Source organism: Taurulus bubalis (genome assembly GCF_910589615.1).
Source record: "Taurulus bubalis genome assembly, chromosome: 12".
Lineage (NCBI taxonomy): Eukaryota > Metazoa > Chordata > Actinopteri > Perciformes > Cottidae > Taurulus > Taurulus bubalis.
In genome coordinates, this window is record NC_136600.1 from 8,851,250 (window position 1) to 8,870,602 (window position 19,353).

At 41.5% G+C, this 19,353-nt stretch overlaps 2 protein-coding genes across 2 annotated transcripts; both read left to right on the forward strand.

Moving 5' to 3' along the window:
• Positions 1-1,667: 1,667 nt before the first annotated feature.
• On the forward strand, positions 1,668-6,495 carry tmem147 (transmembrane protein 147). The gene is made up of 8 exons (XM_079227018.1): positions 1,668-1,700; positions 2,540-2,642; positions 3,090-3,159; positions 3,292-3,357; positions 3,530-3,666; positions 3,781-3,865; positions 4,974-5,095; positions 5,666-6,495. The coding sequence occupies exons 2-8, from the start codon at positions 2,566-2,568 to the stop codon at positions 5,784-5,786; spliced, it is 678 nt and encodes a 225-aa protein (XP_079083144.1). The 5' UTR covers positions 1,668-1,700; positions 2,540-2,565; the 3' UTR covers positions 5,787-6,495.
• A 3,352-nt stretch (positions 6,496-9,847) lies between these two features.
• Positions 9,848-18,235, forward strand: sult2st3 (sulfotransferase family 2, cytosolic sulfotransferase 3; the record flags this gene model as incomplete). Its single annotated transcript, XM_079227614.1, has 6 exons — positions 9,848-9,986; positions 15,117-15,325; positions 15,623-15,749; positions 15,875-15,969; positions 16,977-17,157; positions 17,308-18,235. The coding sequence occupies 6 exons, from the start codon at positions 9,848-9,850 to the stop codon at positions 17,460-17,462; spliced, it is 906 nt and encodes a 301-aa protein (XP_079083740.1). The 3' UTR covers positions 17,463-18,235.
• Positions 18,236-19,353: the final 1,118 nt, after the last annotated feature.

Consider the following 19,353-nt stretch of genomic DNA (forward strand, 5'->3'; position numbering starts at 1 on the left):
GGGTGGATGGACAGAAGCTGAAAGACCAGGGGATGCTGCCAGACTGTCCGTCCCCGGGGAAACACTGTGGGACCCTGTCCAAATACGACACGAACAACTGGATCACCAGGGACTGCTCGGAGCGAAGAAACTTCATCTGCTACAAAATAAAGTTCTTTCTCATGGTGTAGAAGCAAACAACAAAGACGATCACTGGGCAATTTTAGGGGTTTGAGCCTTTCAATGCTCCACTATCAAGGTGTGTTTTGTCAGTAGATTTCTGACCTCTCTCAATAACAGGGTGGTCTATATTCTGTTGAGGGACATCTTTTGGTGTTATTGTAGTGCTTTCTGAAAATAGAAGATTTGATATTTATTTAGCCACAGAGTGAGAAAGAAGTAGAGGGTGTGAGGATGTCCCTTGACCTTCATCAAAAATAGATATTTTGTGATAGTAAGTAAAGTTAAGTATCATTGCTGCAACACAAACTAGGTAATATATCTGTTTTTACAAAACGTTTGATGTGTTAACAGTATAACTTCTTCATGGCTGACCTGAATGAATGACACATGAAATAGAATGGGACCATGATACATCTGTTTACCCTGCTATGACATTAAAGGGCTCATTGCTCAAATATTATTTAGTTTTTTTTTCAAATAAAGTGTAGGTTAGCACCAGTTTGATGTTGTTGTTGTTTTTTTTCACCCGCTAAGAGAACGTGCCCTTTTCTTAGGTTGATTAAAGTTATTTTTCACGCAGCTTAAAGTCCTGTTTAAGTGGTGATAATATAAATACTTATATTCTGTAGGTATTCTTCATTTCATTATTCTTCAGTCTATTAAAGTTCAGGTTGTGCAAGATCAGTTTAACAGATACGGTCTGTGAGAAGTTTCTGCGAGAAACGTTCCACAAGGTTCCACGCTTTTCACTACAACACTCACACCTGTTTATCAGTATATTGACATTAGGGAAGAAGACTGGTCGTTGCACGTTCCAGCCTTGTGAGAAAAGGTGAGAACACGGGGTTCTCCTCCTCTTGACAGGATAGAGTGAATCAGATGTTAGGACGAGGCGAGACCAACCTGTGACGATAACCTGTGTATGAAAGGCCCCACTTCTGTTTGTGGGGCAGTTGTTCTTTGCCCAACCTGCGTGTTGGCTGTACCACTCACTGCTTTTGCAACTGCAGCGCCTATTTCTTTACTTGTGATCCCTTAGTAAATAAATTTAGAGAACGAGAGAAGTTGTTGAACTGAATTCTTCCGGGAGCTACACCAGCCATCCAATAATTGATCACACGCTATCAGTGGTCATGAGCATTTTACAAATGTTGTGACCAGTGTTTTTGTAGGCTAAATGTTGGCCCACAAATTTGAAGTTAATCCATCTCAATAAACATTTCATCCGCTTTATTTTTTATTGTGGATCTAGCAGAAATATTAACCAAGATATTTAATGCTAATAATTTACTCCAATTTAACCTAATCCTACAATTTAACCTAATCCTATCCACACGTAGTGTGTGCGTGTGCGTGTGTGTGTGTGTGTGTGTGTGTGTGTGTGTGTGTGTCTTTGAGCACGTAAGCCTCTGCGGAACGGATGGTACATTACTACGGGTGTAGTCGGACACATTTGGAGGTTGAGCCAACCGTACTTCCGTTTGTCATTCGATGAGCCCGCAGCACGACAGCCTGCCTCCTCTAGCTCTTCAAACGTAGTAAGTGCTGTCACTGAAAGGCTCTGTTTTACGTTCGCTGCCGTGTGGTTTAAATGGTAGCTTAATGAAGATTATAACTTCGTGGTGAAACACGACAGAGATAAACGTGTCCTCAAGATACAGAAACGTGTCTAGCGTTTACCGACGACAGGATGGTAACGTTGGTTTAGCTAACGACCAGCTTATGTCCAGATTATTAATTTCCTCAATGCCTTTAACGTTGTTAAGCTTAATAGCTCTGTTAATTAAATCATAAAGACACCTGCTAAAATGTTTTACATGACCATGACAGCCTTGCTGTTGCTTTGCAAACACTAAATCCGCCTTTTAGCCTGTTTGTATCGATGTGGCTCCAGCGTGACACGATACAGGACTGATCATGACTCCCTAGAAAATAGGAACTACAGTTGTTGTTGAGTAGACATAAACATGTCAAATCAAGAAGTAAAAAAATAATTGAATGTGTCTACAAATGATGGTCACACAAGTGTTGAAGCAATGAATCAAATAATCGATTAGCCAATCAACCAGCAGCAATGTAGAAATGTATATACAGTTTGTCATTAAGACAGCAACTTTCTATCATCACATTATCTGGGTTTAGCTTCTCAAGTGCAATGATCTGCTGCTTTGTCAGTCTGAGGTGACAGTGAGTGTAAACTAAATGTATTTGGTTTGGCGGCTTTTTTTCTTCTCACCTTGTCCTCAAAGAAGTTGTGTATTTTACTACTTATGACATTTGAAAAAAATGAGTCTCTATAAAAAAAATAAAAAATCATGTGTCCTGTTGCATCAACAGTCTTTTAAGTCATATCTCCTTCATCCCTCTTTCTCACCAGGGAGCTGAGTTTTGTGACCAGACATCATGACTCTGTTTCACTTCGGGAACTGCTTCGCCCTGGCCTATTTCCCTTACTTTATAACGTACAAATGCAGTGGCCTGTAAGTGTCTGTTTGAATGAACCATGGATCTGCAACATGTGTGGTGACTGACTGCATGATGTGTATACTGTATGATATCCATCTAGTAATGGCCAGTGAAAGCATAGTTTTAGTACAAGATAGAAAGTAAAGCACTTTGTTGCAAAAAAAAAAAAAAATTCCATAGTTTCTTTATATTCCTATGTTGTAGCAACACATGCTAAGATGTCTGTTAATAATCTTCTTAGTAATGTCAGAAGTTTGGGAGGAGTCCCACATAATCTTTCTTAACACTGTAGCGATTCTCTTGAATTTGGCTGTGATTTACTGAACAAATTAACTTGTTTCTCTCACCATTAATGCACTGAAGTCTTAGAAGCATTGTGTCCCAAATTGCCAAATTCTTGCCAGACAGTTTGGTCTCTGTGCCTCCTTATTTTAAATTCCGCCATTTTACTTTGTGTTTAGTTCAGAGTACAATGCCTTCTGGAGATGTGTCCAGGCTGGAGCGACCTACCTTTTTGTCCAACTCTGTAAGGTGAGCAAGCTTTCTGGCGGGGAAATGATATTTCATCATAACATTGAGCAGTAGAGATCGCATTGAAAAATCACAAACTATGCTGTCATTTTGTATTTTGCAGGGTGTAAACTGTTTTTTGTTTTGTTTCAGATGCTGTTCCTCGCTACATTTTTCCCCACATGGGAAGGAGGAGCTGGAGTATATGACTTTGTCGGGGTGAGTGTTGTGACTTTGTCGGGGTGAGTGTTTGTCGTAACAATAACGCCAGAAAGGAACAACATTTCACACTTTTCTCAGATTTCGAGAAGTATTATAATTAAATATGCAGGGCAAGCCGGTAGAATGACAGTTTGTGTGGGAGGTTGTAATGTGTTGGTTTGTTTTCCAGGAATTTATGAAGTCCACAGTGGACCTGGCAGACCTGTTGGGTCTCCACCTTGTGATGTCCCGTAATGCTGGTAAAGGAGAGTACAAGATCATGGTTGCTGCCATGGGCTGGGCAACGGCCGAACTCGTGATGTCCAGGTTAGACTAGTAATGCTGCTCCTGCAGAAGAAACATCAGCTTCACGTCAGCAACATTAATGTACATATTATAAACGATGAATCTCACTGTTTGTGTCCCGTTATGGCCCTCCAGGTGTCTTCCTCTGTGGGTGGGAGCTAGAGGGATTGAGTTTGACTGGAAGTACATCCAGATGAGCTTTGACTCTAACATTAGTTTGGTGAGTAGCTTCTGCTTTCTCACTATTCCACTCCGCCTGCCTTTTGTATTTTAAAATTGTCCGTCCTTGACCTTCGCTCTCCATGTTGTCTTTTATGTCGGCCTCTTCTTTTCCTCTCATCTCGTCTTCATCCTGTAATTTTAGAGGTGCTGTCCCATTAAGTTAACGTTCTGCCATCAAGCCTGTCACGTCATACGGCTCGAATGACAGCCAATGAAATTGCCTAAAAAAACGGGTCTAAACATGAGGGGGTGGAGATGATCCCAACAGCCTTCAGCTTGATGAGGACAGACTTCTCCTGACAGAGCCTCAGTTTGGCATTGAATTAGCACGAAAATGCATTTATACTTAATTTTCTCTGTGTCAGCAATGCTGGTAGTAAATATGAATAGTACCTCTATAAGTTTGCAAGACTATAAGCCTTTTTAATAGATATATAGTATACATAGCATGAATATTTTCAGTCTCAAAATGGAAAAACGCCTAGACATTTCATTAGAAAAACGTGTAAAATATTCATTTTCTGAGATATTGTTATCTGCTTTTTACTTAGACTAGATAAGGCTTCAGGCTATTGTCCCATTGTGTTTTCCAGTCCATAAGTCTCATTTATAGTCATCTACAGGCATCTATTTGCAAAGAAATGTTCAGGCGGAAATAAAAACCTTATACTCTAGTGTGTTCAAACTTATATAACTCAGTGTCAGCAGCACTTAAAGTGATTCTGACTATTGAGGGGAAAAAAGCTTCAGATTGTTACCTTTCAAAAGAGACCAAGACCATGCATTTACTCCAAATAGTTCAAGTACAGCTTCCAATTTACTTTGGGTATACCTGGATAGGCGTTTTTCGGCAGATTTTACAGCAACGCTAAGAGGTTAAAAAAAACATTTGTGGTTTGCTTTTTCACACTCACAATGTTGAATGTCTATAGAAACAATTACAATGGCATAATTAGTTTGTGTGCGTGTCCAGAAACATGGATTTCTTTCTCTCTGTCGATCGTGTGTGATGTAAATGTTTGTACGACAGGACAGAGGGATCTGAGTTTGTAAAAAAAGAAGGAAAGAAAGAATTAAAACCGGAAGTTATTTTTCTGTGTTTATAGGTCCATTACATCGCCATGGCTGCAGTGGTGTGGATGTTCACGCGATATGACCTCCCTAAGAGCTTCAGGCTTCCTGTCACTGTGCTGCTGGCTCTCTGTGTCTACAAGGCCTTCTTAATGGAGTAAGTCTGACACGTACAGTACAAACAAAAGAGTCTCTTATTTTATTAAACTAATTTTGGACAAAAGTGGATATGCTTATCCACTTTTGTCCAAAATTAGATTAGTAAAAGAGGTATTTGTTTAAAGGACATTTCCGTTTTGGTTTGAATGGACCGCCTGTGTGGTGGCTGCACTTTATTTTGTGAACCACAGGATGGCACCAGTTAACAGCAATAACATGAGCAAATAGTGAAAGTGAAATATAGGTGCAAATAAACTACAAATTGCTTGCAAATTTTTTTCCCCTATTTTGCTTGAATAAGAGGGGAGCATTTAATGAATCCATGTCGTAAAAGGGGTTAATTGTGTTGTTGGGGGCTGAAAGAGACCATATAGTATAAACAAAATGCCACCACCGTATAAATACATGCCTGTTTACTTGTGTGCTTTATTTACCTGAAATAATTGTAAAACTGTAGGCTTACAGATGCATCATCAAGTGGAAGAGATGGTGATTTCTAAAGCCTCTGACGGATGGTTTCCGGTTGGTTTGGTTCCTAACACTGTGTTTCTCCTTGTCCGGCCTTCAGGTTGTTCGTCCATGTCTTCCTGTTGGGCAGTTGGACAGTGCTGTTGGTGAAAGCTGTGCTGACCGGTGCCATCTCTCTCTGCTCACTGTTTCTCTTCGTCACTCTGGTCCACAGCAACTAAGTACATCTCAGCAGCCTGGATTTAGCCTGCAATGGTCTCTGTGGTCCAGAATGGTCCTGGGTTTTCATGAATCTGAAGCCCTGATACCATTTTCAGTCTGAGTATCATCATACAACAGCAGAGACTACTCAAAAGGTGCTTGTTAATAGTGGGTATGGGGACGGATCTGACGTTAAGACTGGTAAGATAGTCAGTTCGTCCAGTTAGTTTTATCCGTTTATTGAGATCGTTGATGGAAGACATGCCCTGAAGCTTATTTTGCTGTCAGTCCGCCAGTTAAAGCTGCAGGTTGAGTGGTAACACCAGGAAACATCTGTTATGATTGCTGTGTTGATTTTGTTAAGAGGTGAATTTTGTACCAGAACGGCCACAAATGAAGTGAGACTTGATATATAACTTCTTTTCTATGTGTTGTAATGAGCCCGAGTAAACGCTCAGATTAGATCGTAAAGTGAATTAATGACCGTGATAGTCCCTTGATAGATCTTTGTGTTGCCACAAATGTATCAATTTATTTATATACAACTTAATATTAGAAGTTGAAACATAACTATAGCAAGATTTTTCAAATTTTTTTTTATTCAAGGTCTAAACATTTAATTAAAAAAACAGGCCCGCTGTCTGAATAAACGGAAGTCCTGTCAGCATTATGACCACCATGTTGAATTGTAAGCATTTTGTGATTTTGACATTAAAAACAATAACTACGTATTTTTGTCTACTCTTACTAACATATTTACAAAAGTATTATATTATTTTTTAAACCTGGAAAACTGTCACATTAGCACCGTTCTGTAGCCACAGATATTGTGGCTCACTGCAGCAGCTCAGTGTATTTCTGCCATTTACAGATAGATGATCAGAAGTTCTCATTCTGTTCATGCCCAACTGCATGCATATCCCCTTTCCTGTCGTTGAATAACAATCAAAGGGAGAACAGACGGAACGATTCAGATATACGCCCCCCCCCCAATACACATCCCCTCACAATCATCTCTATACAACTGAGTGTGACTAACTCTGAAGGTCTCACCACAGACTCTTTGCTACTCTGTATAACTGTCTCTTCTTGCAAGGATACATTATTTCATAGATAAATTCTGTTTTACGATATTCGTCATTTGAGCTTAAAAAGACTCAGGTGACTTCTACTATTACACCTGAGAGAATGAATGAAAACATGTAAAAGGAATGTTGAAGAACAAGTAGACAAAGAGGTTGATCAAGATAATTTCGTTTTAAAAAAAAAAAACTTTAGTGTCTAAAAGTGGCAACCCAGTGAAAAGGTTCTGTGTGTTCTGTGCGTTATTGCAATTTTGGAGGAGAAAATGCTGAAAACCCCTTTTCCCAAAATAAAATCTAGATTGTTTGTAGTGAATAAAACCAGCTGAATTCACAAGGGTTGGGCTTCAAATAATAAGCATTCTACCTCCTTCCTAACACACCTCATTGTTTTTCCCTGTGGCCTCCTTTCCCTCCTCTCAGCTGGGGTCCCTTGAGTCTTGACAAAGCTGTCATGGAAGTTCTACAATAGGCTCTGCTGTTGCGTAATACACAGGAACACTACCGTCTCTATACTGCTGCTGCTTGTGTGGTGTTCTGGCAAATGAAGCGGGAGACGGTTCACATTCCCGGGCAACCAGCAGTATGAGCCTTTTATTACATCTGGTCATTGAATGTCCTCGACATGTCGCATCATGTTTGTACAATTGATCTGGTTGACATTCATTTAAGCATATTATTTTGTGCGCAAATCTTATGCGGTCGCATACGTTTATTCTTCAACAGTGGCTGCTGCAAATCTCCCGCTTGCCTGTTGACAGAGAGCCGGCTGCAGTGGCATGGTGTCATTGGCCTGACCTTGTGCATTCCAGTGAGAATTAGAGGAGCGTGACTATCGACCCTAGCTGATGCAGGTTAACGCACACTTTGCAAGATTGATAGTATGGGCTTTCAGGACATCAGGCGCACAATCATACTCAGTCTAGGAACTAACAAGGAGTCACCACAACGTGTTGTGTCAAGATGTAGATAAGGTTCTTAAGCCTCCCTTAGTCCTAGCCTGGATAGCCACATTGCCCAGAGTTACACAGAGCACATTCTTGAGGGTGCTGGTCCCAAAGAACCCCTCAAAGTCAATGTACTTGTGAGAGAGCAGTTCAAAGAGCATTAAGATACACTGTCTGCGGCATTGCAGTGATGTAGGGTCCCGTTACGTCCCCTTTTCAGTCAAGTCGCACCTGGTTGTGGCTAACAAAAAAAACAAAGGTTCTCCATGAAGTGGGAGAGGTTGGGACAGTTGTGGTCGTGCCAAACAAATAGAAATCAAGATTACAAAACTAGGCTTGGCTAATTACCTCTGGAAAAGAAACAAACAAAATTGCTTCAAGTGCTTTCTACCAAAACAAATCCAGAGGGAGCACCGACCAATAACCTATTGTTTCTAGACACAGAGTACCTGCGTGATTGCACCAATGTACAGGGTTCAGGCCTCCTCCTTTTAAACGGGGCTCACTGGGCTGATTGGGCAGCTTGCCTTCAGGAATCCAGGTGTAGCAGGATTGTCCTGCAACTAATACTCAATTGGCACCTGCAGGGAAAACGAGGGGAGGGAAGAACATGCAACACTGACACATAACAGGCCCCACAATGGCATGTGAAGGCTTGCATGAGCATAAACCTGGCTCAAGTTCAACCCCTGAATGAAAAAAGAGACTACAAAAGTAATCTGAGAACGTCTCAGACTTCCATAGAGAGAGAGCGCGAGAGAGGAGCAACAACACGAAGGCTACCAATCCGCTTGAAACCCTTGAGCCAAGCACAACCATGATGTCCTCAGCTGAGTACATTCAGTACCATGGCATTCTCTTACCTGCTCTGGCTCACAGCGTGGAGAGCTTGCAGTATGCTGAAAATTTCTCTGTGGAAGACTCCGATGTGTTTGCTGTGACTTACCCCAAGTCAGGTAAAGTATATTAATTTCTGATCACAGTTAACTTTTTATTTTCAGCTGCTCCACTATTCCCTGAATGATGTAGCACGCTTGAACAACTTTCGTCGACAGAAACCTGTTACAGGAGTAAGCATGTTGAATATTCCCCGTAATGCAGTATCAAAGTATGTGTGGGCTTCATATAACTGACAGATAATAGCATTGGGCATGTTTTTCTGCCTTAAGCACTACATATTGGCCTTCAGGCTACATCAGGTGCTCTGAGCGTCTTTGCAGATGCAACGTCACCATCAAAGCTGCCTAAGAAAGAGAACGGATCTCTGTGTGTTGCACACAACTATAGTAGAGTATGCAAGTTAGTTTTAGTTTTTTTTTTAGCTTTAAATCAGCTTTTCCTAATACAATTGGAGAAGCAATCCCATAAACAGGAATTAGATGAACTTTCCTTAGTATCTGAGCAGGAAGAAATGCTGTGCCGCCTTCAGGTCGTTTGAATAAAATGTATTTTGATTGTGCAGTTATATTGTTTGTTTGCTCCGGTATAATTGACTTCTAAAACAGACGCTTTACGGATTGTGTCTACACATTTACAAATGCGGCAGAACTTTCAAGTATTTGTGCTCCGGTAAATACTTTGCACTTTAAGTACTCACCCACAAATGCACGAGACTCAGCAGAATGGTACAACACAATAATAAGAAATACGCAATGGGAAGAGTTTGGAGGTTGAAGATTATGGAGTTAAATCCAGGTATTATGTATTGTTCATTTGAAAATAAGATTTGAACCTGAAAAATCAAGTTTTGATGTTGAACTTTGAAAAATAATATATTTTTTCTTTCACTCTTTAATTTTACAGTTTCAAATCTCTTTTTCTCGGATTCAAATCTTTTTTTCAGGTTCAAATCTTATTTTCAAATGAACAATACATTAGACCTGGATTTAACTCCATAGAAGATTGGTTGGTCGTAAATTCTTTGAGTCTTTACGCCTGCCACCAGGTGTAAGTCACAATATTTCCCACGTACTTGAACGCAGCAGCAGAGCCCTCATTGATCGCTGTGCTGGTTCTTCTTTTTTCACTTCACTTTGTTATTTTAGCAACACCATGTCTTCCGTAGACATGTATATGCTGTATCACGGGCTTATGCTTCCGAAAGAGACACACTCCGCGGAGAGCTTGAAGTTTGCGCAGGAGTTCACGTTTAAAGACGACGACGTCGCGGTTGCCGTGTACCCGAAGTCAGGTCAGTGTTTCTGTGCATTATTATATAACCTCACCGCCGGGTGCAGAGTGCAGCATACAGTCATTAAGAGTAACTATGTTTGTGAGTGTGCGCGCGCTTGCTTCTTACATTTGTGTGCGCTTTGGATCCAGTTTTTCTGACCCGGTGTCCCTGATCTCCATACTTGGCAGAAGTTTTAGCCCATTAAATTGTGTATATTTTCCCTTCAATAAGCCATAACTATGGAGTTCCCGGCACATGGATAGGTTTACTTGGCTTCAACCCAATTGTATCGACATACCGTTCAGACTCGTGGTTGTTCTCAACATGTGGGCAAATGCCCATTCCAAGTAAGGATGGGTATCGTTTGTTTTTTCCGATACCGGTGCTAAACCGATACTTTTAAAACGATACCGGTGCCTAAACGGTGCCTGAACCGATGCTTTTTTATTGCCAAGGCAATTTTTTGTTTTTCAAATTGAACAATATTATTAACTGTTTGAAGTATACTATAGATATAAATAAATAACTACATACAAAACACACTTCAAACTACAGCTTCAAACCTTTTAACTTCAAACTATAAAAATATATATTTAAAAAAAGAACAGACACAAGCAGGTGGCCTGATGGGACCGTGTGCAACAGAACTCAGAGACTGTTGGATCCTACAAACTGCTGCTTTACTGGACTACACGTCTTCATTAATATCAACTGGAGAGATTTGTTCCAGCAAGCTGAGGACGGACGTTCAAAAGCTCGTGCTCGTGTCTGCAGCGATCTCTGTGTGCGCGCGCTGTGTGTGTGAGCGCTGGAAGCCCCGCCCCCTCGAGCCCCGCTCTGCATATGCAGGCAGACAGAGAGCAGAGCAGCGAGTGTGCTCTGATCTGCGCTATTTTATTAATCGTTTTTAGCGTGCGGGCACCGCGCTACCTTTTTAGTATCTATATACCGTGCAACTTTACAGAGTAGTGTAAAAAAAAAAAGTATTTAAATCGGTTCAGGCACCGGAAGGAAGCACCGAAATCTGCGTTGCTTTTCGGCCACCGCCGGCTGGCCCCGCCGGCCCCCGCAGCAGCGAACATGTTTATTATATTTCTGCTCTTTGCAGCATCAGTGGTGAGAGCTTTTTTTTTCTTTGCCCTCAGTTTTTCTGCACCGCCTTTTCGTTCTCTTCTTCTCTCTCTCACAGATTGCTAATGATGTGTCATTAGCTCATCATTAAAGGTGATTGGTCAGCTGCTCCAGGTTCAGGAGAGCTGCTCCAGGTTCAGGAGAGCTGCTCCGGTTCTCCTCGCAGGAGAGCTACTGTTGCCATCTCCACTCTGGAAGCGTTTCAAACGCAGATATTTGCAAATATTTCACGCGACATATTTTTGGACGCTCTCTATCCGCTGGTGTGTGTGCTTAGATCTCGTGTGTGTGTGTGTGAGCACGTGTCTCCGCTGTGCGCGATACGATGCAGAGGAGAAGTGTTAACGCAACCATGTAGAGACAGAAATGACATGCTGTCGTGAAGATAATATAAATAACATATGGCCGTTTAGTTTGTTTAATAACAGAATAGTCGCGTCTCGGCCTACATTAAGGTCAATTAAGATGAGCACTTTACAGACTTCATTTCCTATCAAGATTTGTAGCTCGAGTGATCGTCCTTGAACCGCAACTTAGCAGGTTTGATTCCCATGTGAGGTTTTTATTTTAAAACTCATATCTTTTCAGTAGGAGCAAGCTCAAATCGTGGCACCGGCACCTCGTATAGGCACTTCCTGTGGCACCTCTCGGGTGTCGCGGCACCGGAGAGGTGCCACTAGTTTTTGTGGCAGCTTGCCACAACTTTGCGCAGTAGGAGCAAGCTCTCAAATCGCGAGAAATGCCGATCAAGTTTTTAAATCGTGGCACACCTCGTAGAGCACTTGTGTCAGACCCATTTTCAGTGAGTCACGGGTCTTTTATTTTAAGCTCAAATCGTGGCAAAATGCCTCCAAAAGATAGAGGGCAAGCTCAAATCGATAGTTTGATAGTTTAGCGAGGGCAGAGCTCTGGGAATCATGAGTAGCCACCTGCAGGGAAAGACGCTTGACAGCGACGTGACAGGATGTGAAGCACATTTTAGTAAAACGCATATTTAAAAGAAAAATGTTATTTTCAGTGGCCAAATACCACCTCAAACTCCAAGATGGGAGGAATTCTCTTTGAAAGATTTTCCAAAGTCTCAGGGAGCCGCAACAGAGGTGCGAACGAGCCGCGGGTTGCCGACCCCTGGTATAGACATAGACCAGGGGTGTCAAACTCAGTGGGCCAAAATAAAAAAAAAATGGTTCAAGTCGAGGGCCGGACTGATTCAATGTTTATTGCAAAACTTATTGAAATTAACTTATTGCACATATTGAACCTGGAACTAACAAAGCTTAAGTTATTGCCTATAAAAACAACATTAAATAAATGAAAAATATGTTCCATTAATTTCTTTTGGCTCTATCTGCAGCTTTTTCAGAGTGATTTCTAATGAATAATTTTTTCCACAGGCCAACAACAGCCAAACAATTATTTCCTCCAAAGTAAAACCAAACATGCCCTGTGGTTCAAAATCCTCAGGATTGAGTGAAGGTGTTCATCAGTAAGATGACTCTCCTATGTGATGTTTTGTTCATCTTCATCAAGGAGAACAGTTTCACGGTATTTTTTTTTCAGAGTAAACACATTGATTCTTTGACGGTGCCGGCCAACTAATCAACAGTGTCGTCAGCGAGCCGTGCACAGCCGGTGCAACGGCAGGCAGCAAGATTTATTTTTCACAGCTCAACGTTGGTCGGAGCGACTTGTGTCATGATTATAAGTTTAGTCATGGTTATAACTTTATAACAACAGTTGATAACCCACAACTAACACTCTTTAACAGGGTTAAACACTACGACACAACACTTTGTGACTCATAAACAATTTGCCAAACTAATAATTGTAGATTTATAAAATTACACCGCCAAACTGCCTGCTGGGTAAAGCTCGCACACAAGAAACTGGAAGAGACAGACCGGAAGACACGCCACACAAACAGCTGTTCGCCAACCAACTTGCTGCAACTGGCCTGTACCAGCATGCAGTTCTGCGGTGTAATTTTATGAATCTACAATTAGACATTGACAATCTTCCTGATGATGGCCTCATTTATTTGTGGAGCTCATACAGGGTCATCGGAATTAAAGTGACACTGTTTCCTTAGCATTTAAAAACTTCTCTTAACTTTAAAGGTGACACATGATGTGAAACACTACTTGGCTTTTCAACATGAACGAGTCCCCGATGGTGTATTTAGAGTGTGAGAAACCATCGGAGCAGCATCTTGACTGTTCTCTAAATCTGTTTAGCTACCTAATTGCTCACAATGTCTGAGAGAATAAAATTCCTCGAAAGTGTGGGAGCATTTTGAGGAAAGTGAAGGATGATCCCAAAACAGTCCGATGTAAGTTGTGTCAACAGCTGATGTCATGCAGTGCCACTCGACAGCAAGTAACATGGCCCACCCTCCTGTAGGCTATAGCTTCTTGTTATTCCGAATGTAGGCATGTTGATGTAGGGGCTTATAGGATGTATAGATTTTTTTTTTTTTTCCGGATTGACAAATACCGCGCAGACAATCTGTCTGAGATGAGGAAGAGGGGAAACTGACAAAATGGCAGTTTGTTGCGCTTAACAGGAGTCCAATCAACATTGTTGACGGTGGAGATTTTCAGTAAATGAATGTGCTCACTTGAGCCAGGATACGCCGTTCCCAAAAGAGAAAAGGCCATACGGTGAGCATGAAATGCACATCCACAAGAGCAGAGATGTCGAAATTGATCAACAAATGTGAAGTGATTACTCACGAGGAGACTGACAGGACTGACATGGAAGCTCAAAGAGCGACTCCTTAAACCAAGCTTTTAAGAAGCTTCCTTTTTCTTCATTGAGCTAAAAGGGTCTCGCTGACGGGCCTCCCCAGGAGAACAGTGACAACGGTGGCATGGTGGAGGAGCGTGAGCCCACAGGCCCTCAAGCAGAAAGAGGGGGACCAGGTGAGGGCAGTGAGATGACGGCTTCAGTAAAGAACCACACGACAAGCAAACCGGGAACGGTGGCAAGACATCGAGGAGAGATGCCCAAAGCGGTCTAGAGCTTCCCATCCACCTCCATGCCGTTCTCTATGGCAGGTTTTATTGTAATCAAAACTCCTTTGTGGTTCTAATGAGATTTACCTTGTTAAAGGTGGATACCCACTGCAGTGCTTGGAGCCTGTTAGGTCTCTGCAGTGTAAAAACTATTGCAATGCAAATTGTATAATGGTAAGGAATCGTGGAGCTTAGAGGATGCCCAGAAATGTGTTTGCTATGTCTTAAATCAAATTCATGGTATTTACAGAAAATTATCCAGAGTTACAGATACACTAGTCTGTCTCCTAAATTAAAAATCTGTGTAACTCGTTGTATGGAAGGATTCATGTTAAGCTCAGTCATGTGGTTCCAGTTCACCAGTATATGTCATGATTGCATGTGACAGTCATTGGTAGCCACACTGACATTATTTCTAATTGGCGTGAGTATTTTTTTCACTGTGCTTGCTCAGAGTAGAACCCTCCATGCATTACAATGGGTTTTCACAGAAAGACAAAAGCTGAACAAGTTGCATACTGAGGGCAGTTTCCAAGGGGAATTACCTCATTAGGGTAAGGCGAGCACATGGTTTAGTGTGCTTGAAAAGGAATGTGCTCTTTTGCACATTCATTGATTTACTTTCCATACATCCTAATTGCTATTCAGGCTCATTGGGACCAAGGCTTTACAAGGATGCCATTGTCTTCAATGGCCATCACGAATAAATATCTATACAACTGCTTAGAAATCATAGTAAGATTAAGGACTCTCTTTGCAAAACCGTCACATTTTTAAGTTTTCTCCAGCATCAAAGTAATCCACTGATGATTGTCTGCACATCCATAGACACAATGCAAACGGGAACTGCTCATTGCTAATTGGGCCTCCTTTTTAAATAGTGATCAAGTGGGAGGTGTCCTGATCTGGACCATATATTGTTGCTTCATCAATGTTGGTGTATTTTACTTGCAGTAGAAGTACTTGCAGCATGTTTTATTTGCTGTTTCATTCTTTTTTGCAGGTACCATCTGGATGCAGGAGATCCTCCCACTGGTTCTGAATGGGGGGGATCTGACACCGATCCAAAGCATTCCTAACTGGGACAGGGTGCCCTGGCTGGAGGAGAGAAGATTAGCATTGGTTGTGGATAAATTGGATTCTCCGCGGGGCCTGGTCACACATTTTCCTTACCACCTCATGCCCCCATCTTTCCACGCCTCGAAAGCCAAAGTAAGAGGGTGGAGGCTTTGTGTTATATCTTCTGTGCATAATTGTGAGAAAACACTGCCAGAACCCCAGTGGTCAAAATGGGTCATTTTATACAGTGATGTCAAGTTTCCAAAAGTTTTTCCCTCACCAAAATGTACCCTTAATTGGAGTGTCATTTAGCCTCCTTCCAGACAAGCTGGACAAGCTGTAGTGTTACTGTGTCTGTTGCTAACACTATCTTTTTCATGGCCTCATTTCCATAAATCCTATTTGATAAGAATAACACCTGTTATGTATGAATTTGTGTCTCTGCTGTAGGTGATCTATGTCATGAGGAACCCGAAGGATGTCATGGTGTCTTCATACCACTTCCACAGGATGGCCCAATTCCTTGAGACTCCAGCAACCCTGGATGACTTCATGGAGAAATTCCTTGAGGGCAAAGGTCAGAGGTCTCGTACCACATGGAGAGTTCGGTTCAGCATTCTGGTGTATTGCCACGTGGACAGATTTTAGATTTTAGGTTGTTTGTTTATATATGCTGTGGTCTATTGTCCGTGTTGTCTGCAGTGTTGTTTGGAAAATGGACAGACCACATGAAGAGCTGGAGAGGCTCAGATCTGGGAGACAGAATAATGCACATCACATATGAAGAAATGGTTCAGGTAAAACTCTCATGGGCTTATGTTGCGTTTTTGTAAAACGACAAAACGTTTTGTTTTTTCCAGGCCAGAGATGCTGTTTGACTGAACATCAAATGTCTTGTTGACCCTTATATTTTTTTAATGGATTGTCTCTTGGATCGGCAGCCGTGTGGTGAACCCCCAGCATGTGTGACAGGATTTTCTTTTTGTTGCATCCCATCCCAAATATTGTGTTGTGTTTTTTTGGCATTTTTGTCAGAGCAACCATCCCAAAAGTTAAAGGTGTTGCATGTCTGGGATTAAATACTTAGAAAAAATGACTTTAATACTTCAGCCATTTATTCAGTAAAAAAGTGAACTCAATATATAATTGGAAATCAATCTATTTTAATGAAAAAATGTGTTATATTTCTATGTAAGCTATATTGCTGCATTACAATTGTTGCTAATATTTTGACTAAAAGTCAGTAACGCACCACTGTTATAAGACACACAATGCATTGTTTCAGTGGCTTCGTAGAAAGAAGTTGAACAAAATGTCTTCACAGTGAAAAGAGCGCGTCAGTAACACAGCTGCAGCATCAGTCTGTCTACACAGGAGGCGTTCAGGCACAGTATTCAGTGTAGGGCTCACACATTTTATTACACTAGTAATGCACGAAAAAACAGGAACTTGAATTGTAAAATCAGGCTTCTGGTTGTGGCTTTACATGTATAGCATGTGTAAATGTTCCGCGGCCGGTGCAGATAACAATATTGAATTTTAAAATGGAAAGTATTGTTCAGTCAGACATGACGGGGAAAAAAATGCTGCTTAAATGCCTCCTCTGTAGACGAACCATAAATAAAGCCACAGCAGTTAGATGCTTTTTAAATATGACTAGTCAAACGTTGTCATCTTCATAATCAAGGGCTTCACAGCGAGCCCTCATTGTAGAGATCATGTAGACAATTCTTCATGAGATTATTATGCATTATAGGATTAAGGCAAACACCTGTTGTTATACATAAATGTGCCGCTCTTTTAGGACCTCCCTGCAGCTCTCAGGCGCATGTCAGATTTCCTGGGCCGTAATCTGAGCGAAGAAGTCATTCAGAAGATAGCGGAACATTGCTCCTTCGAGACCATGAAGAACAACAACATGTCCAACTTCAGCCTGGTCCCTAAAATGTACATGAACTCGGACACGTCTCCTTTCCTCAGAAAAGGTGAGGCTCGAATTGGGATTATTAGGACGAAAGAGTGAGACTTGATCAGATATGTCGGTGTTTTTTCAGTCTCAACAAAAAATGTCTGACTGCATTTTTGTGTGCATTTAATGCGACTGTCTGTGTGTTTTTGTATTTGTTTTGTATTAGGTATTGTGGGAGACTGGAAAAACCATTTTAGCCCAAAGCAATTGAACAGATTCACATCGGTCATTTGCAAAGAGATGGAGGGCGAGATCTTCTCTCTGCCATGGAGCATGGATTCATCACTAACTGGAGCAGAGGGGGAAAAGCTAGAAATATAATCAAGGCAAATAGGAAAATGGTGCCAACTGCACCGACATTCTTAGTTGCGTTTGGTTTGAATATTGGGCATATGACCAAAAGCCCTTTTTATTGATTTTTAAAAACACTAAACTAGAAAAGATTCTAGACTGCATATCTATTTACACCACCACAGCTATAGAGCTTGATTGAATGAATACAAACCACAATTGTTTTATAGTAGCGTGCAAAACCGGTGAGGTAGGATTCCCTAACGGCTGAGGAATTCTGTTTCTTTTCCGGCCTAGCCCGTTGTTCTGCTTTTGTTTGATTTATCAAGATGTGTTTTTTCTCTTAAAGACCAGGCTTCAGCCACTGGTTAACAGTGGCTGAAGCCTGGTCCCTCTAAAGGCCCATTTAATATGTGGTGAACCTGTACGATGCTGTCAGTGTGCTACCTGATTGTGTGTTTTCTATATTAAATGTGCTTCATCTGTGTTGTGCCAGTATAGCAGCCATCTGCATAACTCGCAATACACCAATTTAAGATGGTTCATAAAATAAATACCCACTCCCCAATGGATGTGCAAAAGACTTAAGTAATAATCATAAGCTTGGTGGGAAAAGTAAGTCTTACTAACTGCGCCCAGTATCTAAAACTAAATTTGGTTTTGTTTTGTCTACAAATTTGGTGTGTGTGTGTGTTCTTCCTTGTGAAAACACGGCAGATGTCTCATGTCTAATGTATGCACCTTCCGCCTAGAAAAATTCCTTGTTTGTGTAAACATTCCTGGCAAATAAACACATTCTGATTCTGACAATCATATTCTCATTCCAAATCACTATTATATCACTCTTTTGTTACAAAAGGGTGTCCGGGCTCAGCCTTAGAGATAGTGTAAGGAGCTCGGACATCAGGAGGGAGCTTGGAGACGAGTCGCTGCTCCTTCGTGTCGAAAGGAGTCAGCTGAGGTGGTTCGGGCATCTAGTCAGGATGCCTCCTGGACGTCTCCCATTAGAGGTTTTCCAGGTACGTTCAACCGGCAGGAGGCCCCGGGGAAGACCGAGGACACGCTGGAGGGATTATATCTCCCGGCTGGCCTTGGAACGCCTCGGGGTCCCCCAGAATGAGCTGGAAAGTGTTGCGGGTGAGAGAGAAGCCTGGGTCGGCCTGCTGAACCTGCTGCCACCGCGACCCGACTCCAGATAAGCGGCTGATAATGGATGGATGGTTACAAATTTAAAATGAGAAATAAAGACAATTGTGTCTTTATGAATGAATTACTTCATGTAGGGTTCACAAGTCTTCACTCAAAATCTTTTTCAAATTGATAGTTTGTGTCTTATTTTGTTTAAATTATTTCTCCACCCGACACGTTTCAGAAACGGCCCGGAAGTGTGTCTCTGTTAGAAATGACCAGAAACTCACTATGTGCTCTTACATATTAACCGCATGGCTGAGGACTTACTGCTCTCATTACCCATATGCAAGTATGTGTTGCCACACTCCAGAGCATACAAAGTGCTTTGAAATTCAGTGAAAGGTAAAAGCATCAGACGGGCCTTACTGTCATAGTATCCGGCCTGTGTTTGTCTTGAAATCGTTCTTCCCTCGTGGTCTTTTGATATATTAGTGGAAAATGGGAACAAAATTGACAGTATACCCACTATGTCTTTCAGATTGATCTGATTCAGGGACAGACAAGCCCACTAAGAATATGGCTTTGGATAATATTCCTACAGACCACTGAATGATGGTTATCAATACTACAATTATGACCATTCATGACTTAAAAACTGTATGATTAGTTCAGGGTTTCTGTGTTATCTTTTGTAAAAAAAAAAGAAAACCTACCTGAAGACCGAAGTCAAATCTGTTTGCTCGAGAGACATTGTTTTTCAGGCTCCCACAGGACTGAATGCAAATGACGC